We start from the raw sequence: 15,762 nt of genomic DNA on the forward strand, positions 1-15,762 counted from the left end.
AAGAATTTAACCCAAATGGCACAACACAATATTGGTAACTCTTACCATTGTACAAGAAAGCAGTATATTTTCTAGAATTAACCGAAAGTGGTACCTGATGAAAACCTGAAGTTAGATCCAAACCTGACATATATTTTATATCTGTAAATTTATAGAGTAACTCATCAATATTTTCAGGATGGTCTGTCTGTCTGAACAAAATTTTGTTTAAGTGTCTAGAGTCAAAACCAATCTTACTCCACCATCTTTTTTCGAAACAACTACTAAAGGATTGTTATATGCACTGATACTCCTTTCTATTATGTTACATCCTTCCATCTTTTCCAGCTCTTTCTCAACAGCAAGTCTTTTTGATATTGCAATACTGTATGGTTTTATGAAAAATGGTTCATGAGGTTTTACCTGAAGCTCACACTGATAACCCTTTACCGTACCATGTATGTCACTGAAAACATCACTGTATTCCCACAGCAGATTCTCTAACTGTTCTTTTTGCTCCCCAGATAAATTTTGTGTTTCTGAAATTTTCAAATTTACTAAATTCCCAAATTCAACTTCATCAGTATCAAATCTATGAATTTCAATGTTCTCCAATCTATTTTCTTTTAGTAAATTGATACTTTCAAAATTTCCATTACTCTGCGATCCCCAAGTGTCTTCACAAATTTTGTCTGAATGTATTCCCTTTCACTAGTTTCTATCAAAAGTTTTCTTCCACCCCAATCAAATGCTGTATTTACTTTTACTATCCAATTCATACTCAAAAGAAAATCCTCATTAAATTCCTGAATTACAAAACATCCGTGTGTGAACAACTTGCCTTCAATTAAAAATTTCACTAAAGCCTGGCTTTTTACCAATTTAGTGCTCTTCCCAGTAGCACCTTTTATCTTTACCCCAACAACTGGCATTTCAACATAATCTTTCCCCACTTTTAATTTCTTGCTTAACCTTTCAGATATTCCCGAGATCTCACTTCCTGTATCAATTAAACATTTACCATTCCATGACCCAATTTGAATTGTTATATAAGGACTGCAAAATTTATCACTTTTCTCAGAACCTGTATCCTTGTGTAATAAATCACTTTCAATTTCCTCAAACCTATACTTATCAGAATCATATGGTATACCATTATATGTATTATTTGTCACAGTTATAAAATTTGCACAAGATACAAAATTGTCATTAGTACTCTCTATTATCTCAAATAGCCAAGAATTTTCATCCAAATCACATTGTATACTGTTGAAGTACTTATCCTTCAGCTTTTCAAAAATAAAATATCTCATCTTTTTCCACCACTCAGGACATATAGTTTCACGTACATTAATAAGCACCTTTCTAAAATTCTTGTCAAAAGAAATAGTTTCACTGTTCAGCCATAGATTCATAAGAAATGTGTGTGTGTCATTAGTATCTGTAAATGTTTCACTTAGGCTAGAAGTTATACATGTGTCATCATTATTTGTGTAGTCAGATTCTTTACCAACAACATCAAAATTCACACTTTCACATACACCCTGCTTGCGAGCCTTATTCATCCTGGTAACATCCCTGATAATTTCTATTCTCACTATTTAATCCATTTTCAACCATGTGTATACCCAACTCCCTATTTAAACTAATGAAATACCTTTCCTCATCATCAATACCATTACCATCATTATCAACTTTATCATCAACATCATTATCATTACACATATTCAGGTCATACACATTCAAATTATCCCCCAAAATATTATTTCCCCTTTCTAAAGTTACCAGATCCCTTTCACTAATACATTCATTCTGACAGCATGCATTCTCTCTGTCATTCACACACGTCTCTGAACTACTACAAATCTGACTACAAATTACATCATCTGACAAAGTGTTGTTCTTTTCTGCCCAAGTGTAAAACTCTGTTAAATTAAATGAATCACAATTACTTTTATCTACTGTATGTTCTTGTGTACTGAAAATTTTATCTTTATCAGTATCATCATTACTTTCCTCCTGAAATTTCTTCAATAAGTAACAACTAATGACCTCATGTGATAGCTTAGGTTTGGATCTGTCATGTTTGGGTTTATGATAATCACATCCATTGGTCCTTTCATCATGCTCACCTTCTGCCTCAACCTTGCGGACCTTCAAGGGGGCGTCTACTTGTTTTTTATTTCCTGAATTACAATTGGTTCCTGTTTGAACTGCTTATTGTGGTTCTGCCAATGTCTCTGATCAACATTTCTGTTCCCATTCCTATGCCAAACATTACCTGGTTGTTGGTGGTTTCTATTGTACTGATCTATAGCAAAATTTCTTTGATTTTGATCCCTAAAGTGTTCTCTAATTTGTTGATTATTTCTGTGAAAATGTTGTTCTTGTTTTGGATGAAAATTATGGTCCTGCTTTTGAAAATTCTTGTTATATCCCCCTGAATTTTGACTGACATCATGATAATTGTTTTGTTCCCTTTTTTGAAAGTTATCATTTCCCCAATTTTGACCACTATCTTTCTGAGTAAACCCGCTGTGTGTTCTTGTCGTTATCCTATCCAACTTTTAATATAATTGAGAAACTGCTCAACATTACTATCAGGACAATGAACTAAACTCAACTGCATTTGCTGATGGCAATCTTCTCTTTAAGGTATCAATTTTGATCAAGTCATCTAAAGGTTTTGTTAAATGAATAAGTTTTTGGAGTTCACTTTTGCAAAATTGTTTCATGCTCCCATCTGATTCTCTTTAGTTTCTCCCATTCAAAAATTCACTTTTGATTCTAGTTTGTTTAAGATCATTCCAAAAATTTTCCAGAAATTTTGATTCAGATTCTGAAAAGGTCATCCACACAGTTACAATCTGGTTCGCCCAAGTCAAAGCTTCCCCTTCCAAGAATTTTTGCATAAATTTAATTTTCACATCATCTAGTGAGTGAGGTAAATAACAATCTTTACAATACTGTATAAAATCAACGGGGTGTAAGAGTCCATCTACCGAAAAGTGCTTCACTGGAATATTAGGTACAAGATTGCAAGTGTTGACATTGTGATTTTTGCTTTGAAATTCAATGTCGAAACTTTCAATTTTTTCACTAAGTTCTTTAACAGATTTTTTGTTTTCTAAATCATTGTATTCTACTTTTTTCTAGAGTAACCAAACTATTGTCAGTTTTTTGTTCTGCATTTTTTACTAAAACTTTTGTGTTCTCATCCAAATTTTTAATTTCCCCTTTTATCTCATTAAAATCAATTAAATTTCTTTCTCTATCTGTCAGTAACTCATTTTTTACAGTATTAATTTCATCGCTGAATTTAGCATCAATTTCTTTTACTTTTGCTTCCACAGATTCAATTTTTTCCTCAACACTGCCAACTCTGTTCGAAAGATCACCCACTTGGGTATTGACTGCTTGGACTTGCAACAAAATGTTATCAATTTTTTCATCCCAGTAAGTCTTATTGTCGTCAACTGATTGTTTAATTTCTTTTGTGAAATTTACAAGAAAACTTTTTAAATCAAATTGATCGGTTCTTTCTGTTTCATTTGACCTGTCCTGATTTTCGAAGTCTATTAAATTACTATTTTCTACTTTAGGCACAATACTCTTGAAAATCTCATAAGTCATTGTGAAGGAAAAAAAAAAATTAAACACAATAGAAAACAAGATAAAAATATTGTTTTAACAAAATACGAGGGTTTCGTGACTTATCTGGAACTCTCTTCTACTGTTGCAAATCCACGTTTTCCATCCATGTGATTGTTAACCAAAATTCTTGAAATTCCCTCGTCTGTTGAAAATTAAATTTTTTGCCAAAACATTTCTTCTCCAAAACTTTTACTTCCCGATGAATGCCAATACTGTAACACACATTCTGAAAAACTGGTATTAACACACAAAAATTTTCTTCTTCGTAGCACTGTTGAAGATCACATGAACACAATATCCTGGCTACAGTCCCCAGTTGAAATATGCTCACTATTTTTTATATACTGTATTTAGCATATTTCATGACAGTACCTTTTCCATGAAATGTTTGCTAGACGATATTTGTCTTTTTGTGTTGGCTTCAGTCATCTAGTGAAAGTGTGATTCCACAATGCAGTTTCGTCGGCTGCAGAAATGACCTGGTTCAATGCGTTTGCCTCATTTTTGGTGCTTCAAATAGCATTTCTTCGAATGTGGTTTCTTCTTGAAGTTTATATAAAAAAATAGTAACATAATTCATTTTTCCTGTTCACTAGCAAATTATTTATAATGGTGACCTGCACATTGTTCCACCTTCAACACACACTGAGAGTTCACTGCCGACTGACTATGGTCAAAGACGACTCCAGCGTCAAAGACATTTTACACAACACACAAGCTTCCACTTGTAACCAGTCTCTTTGATATTCTTCGTCACATCTACTAATATTAATCAATATGCTGTCACTCTCAAAAATATAAGTAAATTAGCATAAAATAAGGCAAATTACAATTCACAAAAAAATATTCTTTCAAAAACATAAGAAAACATTTACAACTTCCCTCATTAGATTTGGTATCGACAAATCCGGTAGAAAATAACACATCTCCCAGATCCATTACAAATGTAACATTTTACTCTCTGAATTACTAACTGATTATGTTGTCATTCATATTAAATTCATTCACAGGTTTTGAGAAGGTTTATGCAGTTACTGACCTATTTTCACATCATCAAAGCTCACATGGGAGACAGTATTAATTAGTTTTAGCCCCATGTGCTTGAAGAGTGTTATATTTGATTAGATAAGGTAATTGATTGTCTTTAGCTGTGGCAATCATTACTCTTGTAACTATAAAATGTCTACTGTTGGCGTTGGCTTTTCGTTATATTGATTATTTGGGAATGCCAACATTAATTTTAAAGTTAATGTTTACTTTGTTTAGAATTAAAAGGAAGAGAGTTAAGTGTGCTACATACAAAGTACTTAGCTCTGATTCTGCAGTTGTCCATTGTTAGATCTAGGCACCCTCACCAGAGACAGTTGACTGTAGATGGCACCTCAGTCGCATGCAGCAGGAAGCCAGCAGATCCTTGTGGGCAAATGCCCTTTGTAATTTCTTGCATAGACTCTGGCCGGTCTCTCTCGTACATATTACCAGTCTGTAACATTCTGATTATGTTACACATGTCACACCATGACTCAAAGGTTGTTGGTTTTTCATAACTGTGTTTCTTATTGTGTTTTGAGTTAGAACACAAGTGTCGACGAGAATAAGTTCTGTGTTCAACTTCAGTGACTTTTTTATCATGTAATTTCTCCATTTAGTCACTTCTGCACCAGCAGCAACTTACTATTGACCGCTTTGGAAAAACTCGAGGCTATGTTGTCTGTTTAGGCTCCACTGTCTCAGGTGCATCTACTGCTGTTTCTGCCTTATGTGAACCCTGCTGAAGATGGTAAGCTTATGAAAAATGGTTCCACCATTACTTTGTTGCATTTAGGGTGACAATGATTATACTTGTAATGCATTATTTTTGCCATGAATTCCTCCTTGCATGTATCAGTTGTCGTGTTAGTTGGTCCCCTTGCAGTAACTGGTTTCCCTTTCCTTTGATGAAATGTGTAATTTGTTGTCTTCCTGTCTTTGCAAGCACAGTCGTGGCATTGCTACTCACATAGAGTTTTACCAGTGCCTCAATCAGCCACATCAATCTTATTGGGCTTGAGCAGTGTAGCTACAGGATCTAATCCACTTTATTGCTAAAACCTCCAAAGAATCCTATGCCAACTTCATGGTTCACAATGTGATCACCAACTTGCACCCAACTGGAATTTCATCAGAGGGCCCTTCAATGTGAAGATCTGTCTTTGGAAGAAGTTTTCAACATTGCTCAATCCTTTGCGGTCTCCCATTCAGCGGGCCACCAAATAAAAGTGTGGGGGAAACATTACTGTCATTGATAATGAACAACAACTGCACATAGCAACATGCTCACCAAGCTAAGAGGGAGTCGATGCCATGCAAACCAGGAAATGTGGCCGCCCCAGACAAACACACTGTGCATTGTATCATAAAGTGTCACAAGAAAGGTAACATTGCACCAGTTTGTCGTTCTCAGCCTTCCTCTGAACCAATGGACATGAACAGTCATACTATTTCATTGTTGCCTTCAGGTCAAGATAAGCCCTTTATCGAAATGTCTCTGGTGAACAAACCATTGTTACTACAAGTAGACACCAGAGTGGCTGGTTTGTTCTTCATATCTCAAATGTGTGCATGGCTGGGCTCCCCACAGTTGGCTCTCATCACATGCTGTCTGGTAAACTACAGTAAACAGCATGGTCCTGTTCTTGGTCTATTTGCTTGTCAGTGAGAATTAGTTTGGATTTGATGCATTTGTTGCTTTTGAATTTTCTATTACTGACTCTATGCATCATGTGTCAGCTCACATTCATGATCAAGAGTTGGATTCATTGTGCTTTGAATTTTTGGACTAGTGTACTGAGATTTAGGGGGTGTGAACAATTTCACGACACATATCAAACTTAAACCTTCAGCTCAGCTTTTTCTGGGTCCAGCCCATACCTGTGTCCTTATGGGAACAAGTTAAGTATGTGCAAACAAGTTAAGTTTGAATAGATCTGTTGATAACAGTTGGCGTCATTCGACCAGTTTCAACAAGTGAATGGGGTGCATCATTAGTTCTGGTGAAAAAACCGACTTTCTGGCATCTTTGAAGTTATCATAAATACTCAGTCTGTTATTGACTCTGTGCCTTGAAATGATAAGTTACTTGCAAAATTGGCTGAGGGCCAATTCTTTTCCAAATCTGACTTAGCTGAAGCCTTGCTGTAGGTTCCATTAGATAATACATCGAAACAGCTGCTTGTTGTGAACAAGTCTTTTGGGCTTTATTAATATCAGTGTTTAATGTGTGGGGTGTCTAGTGCCCCGGTTGTATTTCACTGCTTTTTGAAGCGACTTACAGATCCTGTAACGAAGCGCGCTCTCTCTGTTGGATCTTCTCTCTCTCTTCTATCATTCCTATCTGGTACGGATCCCACACTGCTGAGCAGTATTCAAGCAGTGGGTGAACAGGCATACTGTAACCTACTTCCTTTGTTTTCGGATTGCGTTTCTTTAGGATTCTTCCAATGAATCTGTCTGGCATCTGCTTTACCGACGATCTACTTTATATGATCATTCCATTTTAAAGCTCTCCTAATGCGTACTCCCAGATAATTTATGGAATTAACTGCTTCCAGTTGCTGACCTGCTGTATTGTAGCTAAATGATAAGGGATCTTCTTTCTATGTATTCGCAGCACATTACACTTGTCTACATTGAGATTCAATTGCCATTCTCTGCACCATGTGTCAATTCGCTGCACATCCTCCTGCATTTCAGTACAGTTTTCCATTTTTACAACCTCTCGATACACCACAGCATCATCCGCAAAAAGCCTCAGTGAACTTCCGATGTCATCCACAAGGTCATTTATGTATATTGTGAATAGCAACGGTCCTACGACACTCCCCTGCGGCACACCTGAAATCACTCTTACTTCGGAAGACTTCTCTCCATGGAGAATGACATGCTGCGTTCTGTTATCTAGGAACTCTTCAATCCAATCACACATTTGGTCTGATAGTCCATATGCTCTCACTTTGTTCATTAAACGCCTGTGGGGAACTGTATCGAACGCCTTGCGGAAATCAAGAAACACGGCATCTACCTGGGAACCTGCGTCTATGGCCCTCTGAGTCTCGTGGACAAATAGCGCGAGCTGGGTTTCACACGATCGTCTTTTTCAAAACCCATGCTGATTCCTACAGAGTAGATTTCTAGACTCCAGAAAAGTCATTATACTCGAACATAATACGTGTTACAAAATTCTACAACTGATTGATGTTAGAGATATAAGTCTATAGTTCTGCACATCTGTTCGACATCCCTTCTTGAAGACGGGGATGACCTGTGCCCTTTTCTAATCCTTTGGAATGCTACGCTCTTCTAGAGACCTACGGTACACCGCTGCAAGAAGGGGGGCAAGTTCCTTTGCGTACTCTGTGTAAAATCGAACTGGTATCCCATCAGGTCCAGCGGCCTTTCCTCTTTTGAGCGATATTAATTGTTTCTCTATCCCTCTGCCGTCTATTTCGATATCTACCATTTTGTCATCTGTGTGACAATCTAGCCTGACTGTTCAGGTGACACCTGCGTTGGCTTGTGGGTATTGTCCACAGGCAGTGCAGACATGGTGCACCTTGATTAGTGCCTTTGGTGTGCCACTCCAATCAGCTGCACTCTCGGTTTAGTACTGAAGCCTCACGGTGACCCACCTCACTAGCACCTCTTCCACCAGCATGGCCATATGCTATGGGCAGCATACCACCCAGGCTGTGCCTGCCCACCATCCTGTCGTGATCTTCCATTGCTTCCCTAGTGGCTCAGCCATACACAGGTGACATAGCTCAACCTCTTGTTGTTCTTGTAGTGCCTGCTCATGCAGGGAGGGAGGAGAGCTGCTGAGGCTTTATTGGCACACTTGCAGTTGCCTCCTAAGCTGCCGCAGGTGCCTCCTCCACTGATGCTGGTGCCACCTTCCCTGCTGCCTGACTACCGCCTCCCTACCATTGCCCCCTACAGTACCTCTGCATGCTGCGGCACCCCCAACTCCGAGTCTCCAGCTCTGTGTTTGTTGTCAACATGTCTGCAGCTTGTGAGGAGCTGGGTTCTTTCGCCTGCTCTCCAATTGGGGGAGGAATTCACGTGTGTCTGTGCTCATGCCATTGCTACCTCTATTCATGCTTTCATGTGGACCGATAGCTGTTTGCACACAGGACAACCACATCTGACACTATGGTTGTGTCAACCATCAGAGTGTCACAGAGGAGCCAACATCTGGGCACTCTTCTCCCCCAAGGAGGGAGAGGTATAGTAACCCCCACATTACTACGTGTCTGCCACTATGGTTGCGGCAGATGGCACGTCTGCATAACGCACCATTCAGCAGCTCCAGGCACTACCCCCAGAGGCAGCCAACAGTGGACAATGCCTCATTGATCTGCAACAGGAACCAGCAGTCCCTGGCAGTCAAAAACCCATTATATTATCTTGCATCAGCTCTTTCCAGCGTCTCTTGTACATACTACAAAAACTGCAATGTTCAGATTAGATTATGCAAGTCACACCATCGCTCAAATAGAAATTGTTGGTTTTCCTTAAATACTTTTTTTCATATTGTATACGAAATTGGAACAACTTACACAATCTGAAGCACAGTGATAAATAAACTGACACACCTATAGTACACCACTTGCTTGATCTGAATATTTTTGCAGCTGTTAACACCACCAGTAATATCTGATGCAGGCTGTTTTTCCATAGATTTAAGCTAGTGATGGACCACTGTGTTCTGCTGCATTATTAATTGAGAGAAAGGCCATTATATGTTTTGTTGCCTCAGCTTCCCAAAACAGTCTTCCGAAATACAGTTCTGTGCCCTTACAGAGTGCAGTTGACTATTACGTATCTCTGACATACAACATACTACCAACTTCTCCTAAGTGCAGTTCTCTCATAGTAAATGTTGACAGAAATTTACTCTGTGGTCTTTCAGTTCATACTGCACATTCAGCTGTGTACACTATGATAAATATTTTTAAAAAAGTGACATCTAACAGCTGGGAATGCCTGTGAAAAAAAAATTAAATCTGTTTATAAAATATATTTCCATGCTGGAATACGTAAGCCACTCACATAAGATAGTTAACTTTTATTGAAATTGGTGGAATTAAATTTCTAAAAGTAATTATTGCGATCACTGTGTCTTGGCATCAATCTCCTTTAGCCCGTGTCCTCCACGTGCCTAGGAGCACATCCCATCTCTTTGCACTTTTTCCCACCCCTTTTGTGCCCACCCCGACCCTAACTAGTTTCTTCCTTCCCTTGTTTTAATTATTGTTTTAATTTTCTATGTATGCAACTCATTATCCATGCTCGGTGCCTTCTTGCATTGTGTTCTCTACCATCTGCGCGAGGTAGTACAGTTTTAACACACGGGCCTCGCATTCAGGAGGATGATGGCTCAAACCCACGTCCAGCAAACCATATTTAGGTTTTCCGTGATTTCTCAAAATTGCTCAAGGCAAATGCTGGGATGGTTCTTTTGAAAGGGCACTTCTGATTTCCTGCTCCAGTTTTCCATAGTTTTCAGCAGTATCTTGGTGCCCTGCTTCCTCCCCTCACCCCCCTCCCCTTTTTCCCAGTGTTTATGCAACTTTCTACAGTTCTGCTGCACTAGCTTCTCCTCCTCTTTCCCTGCTACACTGACATGGTACACTCCCCCCTCCCCCCCCCCCCCCCCCCCTCTCTCTCTCTCTCTCTCTCTCTCTCTCTCTCTCTCTCTCTGTGTGTGTGTGTGTGTGTGTGTGTGTGTGTGTGTGTGTGTGTGTGTGTGTGTGTGTCTACTGAAAATTGTTACAGCTCTGAAAATATTGCTACTATATTATTATTTTGTTTCAGGTATAAAGAGCGTGCAGTAGCAGTGTACAAAAAGCTGCAACAGTATGAATGTGGTGCCGTACCAAAACTTCAGGAGAGAAGAACAGTAACGTATTCAGGTAGGCATTTACCACATTACCCTCCTGATCATTACTTAATTTCTATGGCTACATATTGCAGAAGAGTGCATTTACTAATCTACAGATTTGGCGAAAACTTTGTTTACTGTTCACACTGTCTACTTCAACTTCTGATGGCCATACAGTCCCATCATTTTGTGCTGTCTCAATGTGAACCTTCCAGAATTAGCCTGTAGATGAAGAAAATATACCAATATGCAGTGGAGAAGAAACAGGCTGGTAATAAGCCCAGAGAAGGGCACGGGACATTGAATCAAGCAAAATTTTCCTAATAACCATAGGTTGCATATCCACCATTGTAGAACTGCAGCCATAAAGTTACTGCCTATCAGTTACAAGTGCACGGAACTCTCTCCAGTAAGCATACATGTTGGGTGTCGAGGTGTGTGGCTTTGTCTGAGTAACAATGGGATCGCACCTGCTCATAATTAGTGATTTTGTCCAGATTTATGGTGTACACAGGGCTTTGCCAGAAGCAAAAGTGACAGAGGTAGGAGCTCCAGATGGACAGGCATTTAGAAAAAATTTTCGGTTCTGTTTTGTGTGTATCTATCGGCTGTACTGAGCTGAGGTAAGTACTGGCCAGCCCCTCTATCTCTTTGTTAGTATTTGTTTCACATTTAGAAAAAATACTATTATTAGTGAGGTTCAGGCAAAGCATGAGCCATATTTTTCCCTGGACTCCAGGCAGCAATTGATGCAGTAGAAAGAGTGCAGAATGGTAATCTGAGGGTCATGAGATCAGATACGGATGGAGAATTTTTTTAAAAGTACTTATACTGCAAATAAACTGAGATAATGCTCAATATATAATGCTCCTATGTGTAGGAGAATAGATTTCTTGTGGCAATTGACTCATGGGAAGAACAAACAATTCACAATTATACAATGAGATTTTTCAGTATGTAGGATAATTGACACTGTAGTGTTACATGCCAACTAGGCAAACGATATTTCTCACTCCCTATTTAAGACAAGGAAAGATGATCTTGACAAAATAGTAAAGTAGTATTAGGTAGGGAAAAATCATGAAACATGTGCTGTGTGCAGTCGTTTTGTTTCACGTATGTGCAGAGTGGAATGGAGAGGTGTGTGGTTCAAGTAATTGGCAAGGCCTGATGCTGAGTAAATATCTTCACCTACTGTGGGTGTGGCCTTTCATGTTTCGAAATCACAACTTGGCAGTGTCTTGACTGTCAAGGAGTAGACACCCTCTCCAAGAATGAAAAAAACAGTGAACAAAAGAAGTTCTAAAATGAAATGTCACTTCAAGGCATATGTTATATTTAATTTATATTGTAACTGCTCCAAGTTACGAAGTAATCATGATCTGTACACCCACTGAAGCAAATACAAGACAGCCAATGATGAAATGTTGACATAATTTTGTAATTATAGTAATATCATTTTTCCTTTCACCAATAACTGCTGCAAAGTAGAAGGCACACATATGGTTCTACAGAGATACTGCTTTGCAGGACCTGCACATAAAAAAGATAATTAACAGTGACTGAGGTGCATTAAAGGTTAATTAACACACAGTACTTTGGGTGACACATCAAATGTGAATATTCTGATTCAGCTTCAGACACATAAGAATAGGTTCAAGAAATATTTCCATCATCATGCAGTATTAAAGTGATTGTTGCCCAAAATGCACTATACCATTGCAACTCTGCAATGTCCAATTTTAACATTAGCTAAAGAATTTGGTTAAGAAGTTTCAAAACTGCTGTTACTTAATCAAGAGTGAAAAATAAATCACATTTAGAAAAGACTGCACAAAACACATTACATTGTATTTATCGTTGCCAATATTTGGTGAAATGATGTGTTGCACGTTGTTTCCTGCCAAAATGTGTGATGAAAGAGAACCTTTTATGAATGTAAACCAAATGTGAATGTAAACAAAATGTGCTTGGGAAGGGGGGGGGGGCAGGTTCCACTATAGGGAATCTACACCACAACCCTTTTATTACCACACTGTATTCTTTTCACTGTGCAAACTGCTGCCTGGAAATTGTGCTAACATAAATTGCCTGTGCCTCACCTGAGCTACACCAACCAAAATTGCTATATTTTGTAAATGCTTGGTCATCTGGAGCTCCTGCTTCTGTTGCTTTAATATCTGCTCAGTTGGTGATGACAAGTAGTTGCAGTCCCTTATAAGCTTTACTCGTTAGAATAAAAGTTCACCCATGCTCTTTGTACTTCAGTAAGAATTGAAACATGTGACCTTTAGATTTAAATATTAATAACATATTACCTTAGCGTGTCACATGCTGACTGCCTTACTGCAGCACTGCTTCTGCAGTACTTCTTGTTATCTTAACAGATTAATGGCATTATGGTCCTTTAATTGATTAAAGGTCAAGCTTTACCCAATAAAGATCACAGAGAATTTGTGACACGTTGTGTCTAAAACCAGTAATATGTGTAACACAGATTGAAACAAGTAATAAATGTTTATTAAAAGGATTTACACAGAATTCAGCTTTTAGTGATATTTGATGCATGGCTCAGTAGCTGAGGTCCTACACGCTAACTAACTTAACAAAGTGAAAGAGATCATAAGTAGTTTAGTATCTAACAATTTAAGTCTGTCTCTGATTGTGAATATCACATACACACTCGATGTTGACTGTTTCACAATAACTTGCATATAGCATCCAGCTGTTATGGTGGCAACTGATGCTCTGCGTCGGTTGGTGGTGACTGTAGCTGTCGAACCCTAACTGCTAACAACTGGCGAACTGGCACAGGAACTCCAAGTGACTGAGTGTGTGTGTGGTGTGTCACCATTTATCCATGACCAGCGGAATGGTGTTCATCTGCCCTCTGTTTTGCAGAAAAGGAAAGTGGTTCCAGGTGTCACTGTCCTCTGTGGCAACTGAGATTACTGTATTCACATTGACTGGAATATTTGAAGACCTGCAGTCATTGTAATTGCAATTGACAGCAGTGAGATTTTTGGGGAAAATTTAAGTATATGTATCAAAAGCATGGGCTAATGGGAAATGGAGATGGTGTATTTGTTGCAGTAGATAAGAATTTCAAATATACTGAGATAGAAATTGAAGCTGCATGTCAGATTGTTTGGGCAAGACTCAGTATAAGGATGGGCATAAAATGGTAATTGAATCCTTCCCACCAGACTCATCCCCTGATGTAAATGAAAACTTTAGAGAGAACCTCAGTTTGCTTGTATGCAAGTTAACCAGTCGTATTGTAATCATTGGTGTAGACTTTAATCATCCAGCAATCAACTGGGAAAATTACTGTTTTGTTGGTGATGGGTGTGATAACACATCGTGTGAAACATTACGTAATGCCTGCTCTGAAAACTATGTGGAATAGGTAATTCGGAATCCCACTCATGATGGAAATATATTGCACCTAATGACTACAAACAGATCCGACCTCTTTGAGGATGTCAAAATTGAAACTGACATCAGTGATCATGATGTGATGATTACCAAAGTGTGAAGGACAACCTAACCAAGCAGAAAGATATACATGTTAAGTAAACTAGATAAAAAATCAGTAGTGTCATATCTTGGTGAGGAACTTGAAACCTTCAGGAAAGGGCAGTAGCAGCTGCAGATTGTGGCACACATTGCAGCAAGTAATGCCTGTTGTCTGGGCTGTAGGATCGTGTGAAACAATGGCTCTAGATTGAAAGAATAGTTGACCGTGCACTGAATAGAGAAGTACGTAGTAGAACAGTTCGCAGTGGAAGGGACCTTCCATGGTATACAGTCATTGTTAAGAAACTTCTACAGAAACAGAGATTATTGCATAATAGGTATAAAACAAGGCATAGCACTGTTGATAGAGAGATGCTGAATGAAATACATTTGTCTATCAAGAGAATCATGCGTGAAGCCTTCAGTACCATAGCAGAATGTTGTCAAATAATCTTCAACAAAACCCAATGAAATTCTGGTCATATGTAAAGGCTGTTAGCAGCACCAGCATCCAGTCTCTAGCGGATGAGACAGGAAGTGAAATTGAGGGCAGCAAAGCAAAATTTGAAACGCTTAATTCTGTTTTCAGATGTTCCATTACAAAGGAAAACCTATAAGAACTGCCCCAATTAATCCATGTATTACTGAAAAGATGGAAAGAAAGATGAACACAAGGTGACAACACTGGAGAAGGAATGCCGACAAAAGAAACTCCAAGAAAAGAGAATTGTGAAAGAAGAAAAGGAGAAGAATTGGGAAATATTCACCCAGAAATTAGAGCAGGATAGCAAAGGGAACCAAAAACTGCTATATGGATTATTGAAGAGTAAAAGATTTGATAAAGAAGACATAAAAGTAATTGAAACAGAGGATGGGGATATTATCAGGAACATGGAAGTTGTGAGAGAAGAGATGAAGAATTATTTTGAAATCTTACTGAATGGGGAAGGTGCACAAGAAAGTGACACCAAAGTCATTGAATTAGAGGAGGAGCAGGATCCAATTTCTTGGTTAGAAACGAGAATTCCCTGAAACAGCTGAAAAGTGGGAAGGTGGCTGGAGTAGATGAGCTGACAGCAGATATGATTAAAGCCGCAGTAATCCATGGAATACGATGGTTATACCGGGTGCTGGAGGTGATATGGAAAGAAAACAAAGTGCCAGATGAATGGGAAAAAGGAATTATAATACCATTGTTCAAGAAAGGTAGGAGAAAGAAATGCACCAACTACTGAGGAATCGCACTGTTATTACACTGCCTTAAGATATTGGGAAAGGTCATAGAAAAATGATTGTGGAAAATTCTAGAACACCAATTAGAGGAACAACAACTTGGGTTCAGAAGTAATAGGTATAGATCTCATTTTCTACCTCCGTCAGTTAATGGAGAAGTACTGGGAAAAAGGAAAGGACTTGATAGTCGTATTTGTGGATTTGGAAAATGCATATGACGGTATACCAAGGGATAAAATATGGGAATGCTTGAGAAAACATAATGTTCCTGATTCATTAATTTAATAAGTCCAGATGCTGTACGATGGTTGTGAGAGCAGTGTACAAGTAGGAGGTGAAAGATCAAAATGGTTTAAGACAAAGAGAGGTGTTCAGCAAGGCAGTTCGCTCTCCCCTTTATCCTTCATTACACTTATGGACACAATCATGAAAGAAGTCAAGGAAGGAAAAAATGAAGA

The 15,762-nt window shown here is 38.6% G+C and overlaps 1 protein-coding gene across 4 annotated transcripts in view; it reads left to right on the plus strand.

Annotated features, from left to right (window-relative positions):
- Positions 1-15,762, plus strand: part of LOC126416518 (daxx-like protein) — a 154,535-nt gene that overhangs the window by 55,507 nt on the left and 83,266 nt on the right. For all 4 annotated transcript variants that reach the window (XR_007575478.1, XM_050084259.1, XM_050084261.1 and 1 more), the window contains one exon: positions 10,486-10,583. Coding sequence is in view for 3 of the 4 variants with exons in the window: in XM_050084259.1 (XP_049940216.1) it covers positions 10,486-10,583 (98 nt within the window). In the remaining variant the exon portion in view is untranslated. The remainder of the gene's footprint in view (positions 1-10,485; positions 10,584-15,762) is intronic.

This window comes from Schistocerca serialis, chromosome 8, assembly GCF_023864345.2.
Source record: "Schistocerca serialis cubense isolate TAMUIC-IGC-003099 chromosome 8, iqSchSeri2.2, whole genome shotgun sequence".
Classification (NCBI taxonomy): domain Eukaryota; kingdom Metazoa; phylum Arthropoda; class Insecta; order Orthoptera; family Acrididae; genus Schistocerca; species Schistocerca serialis.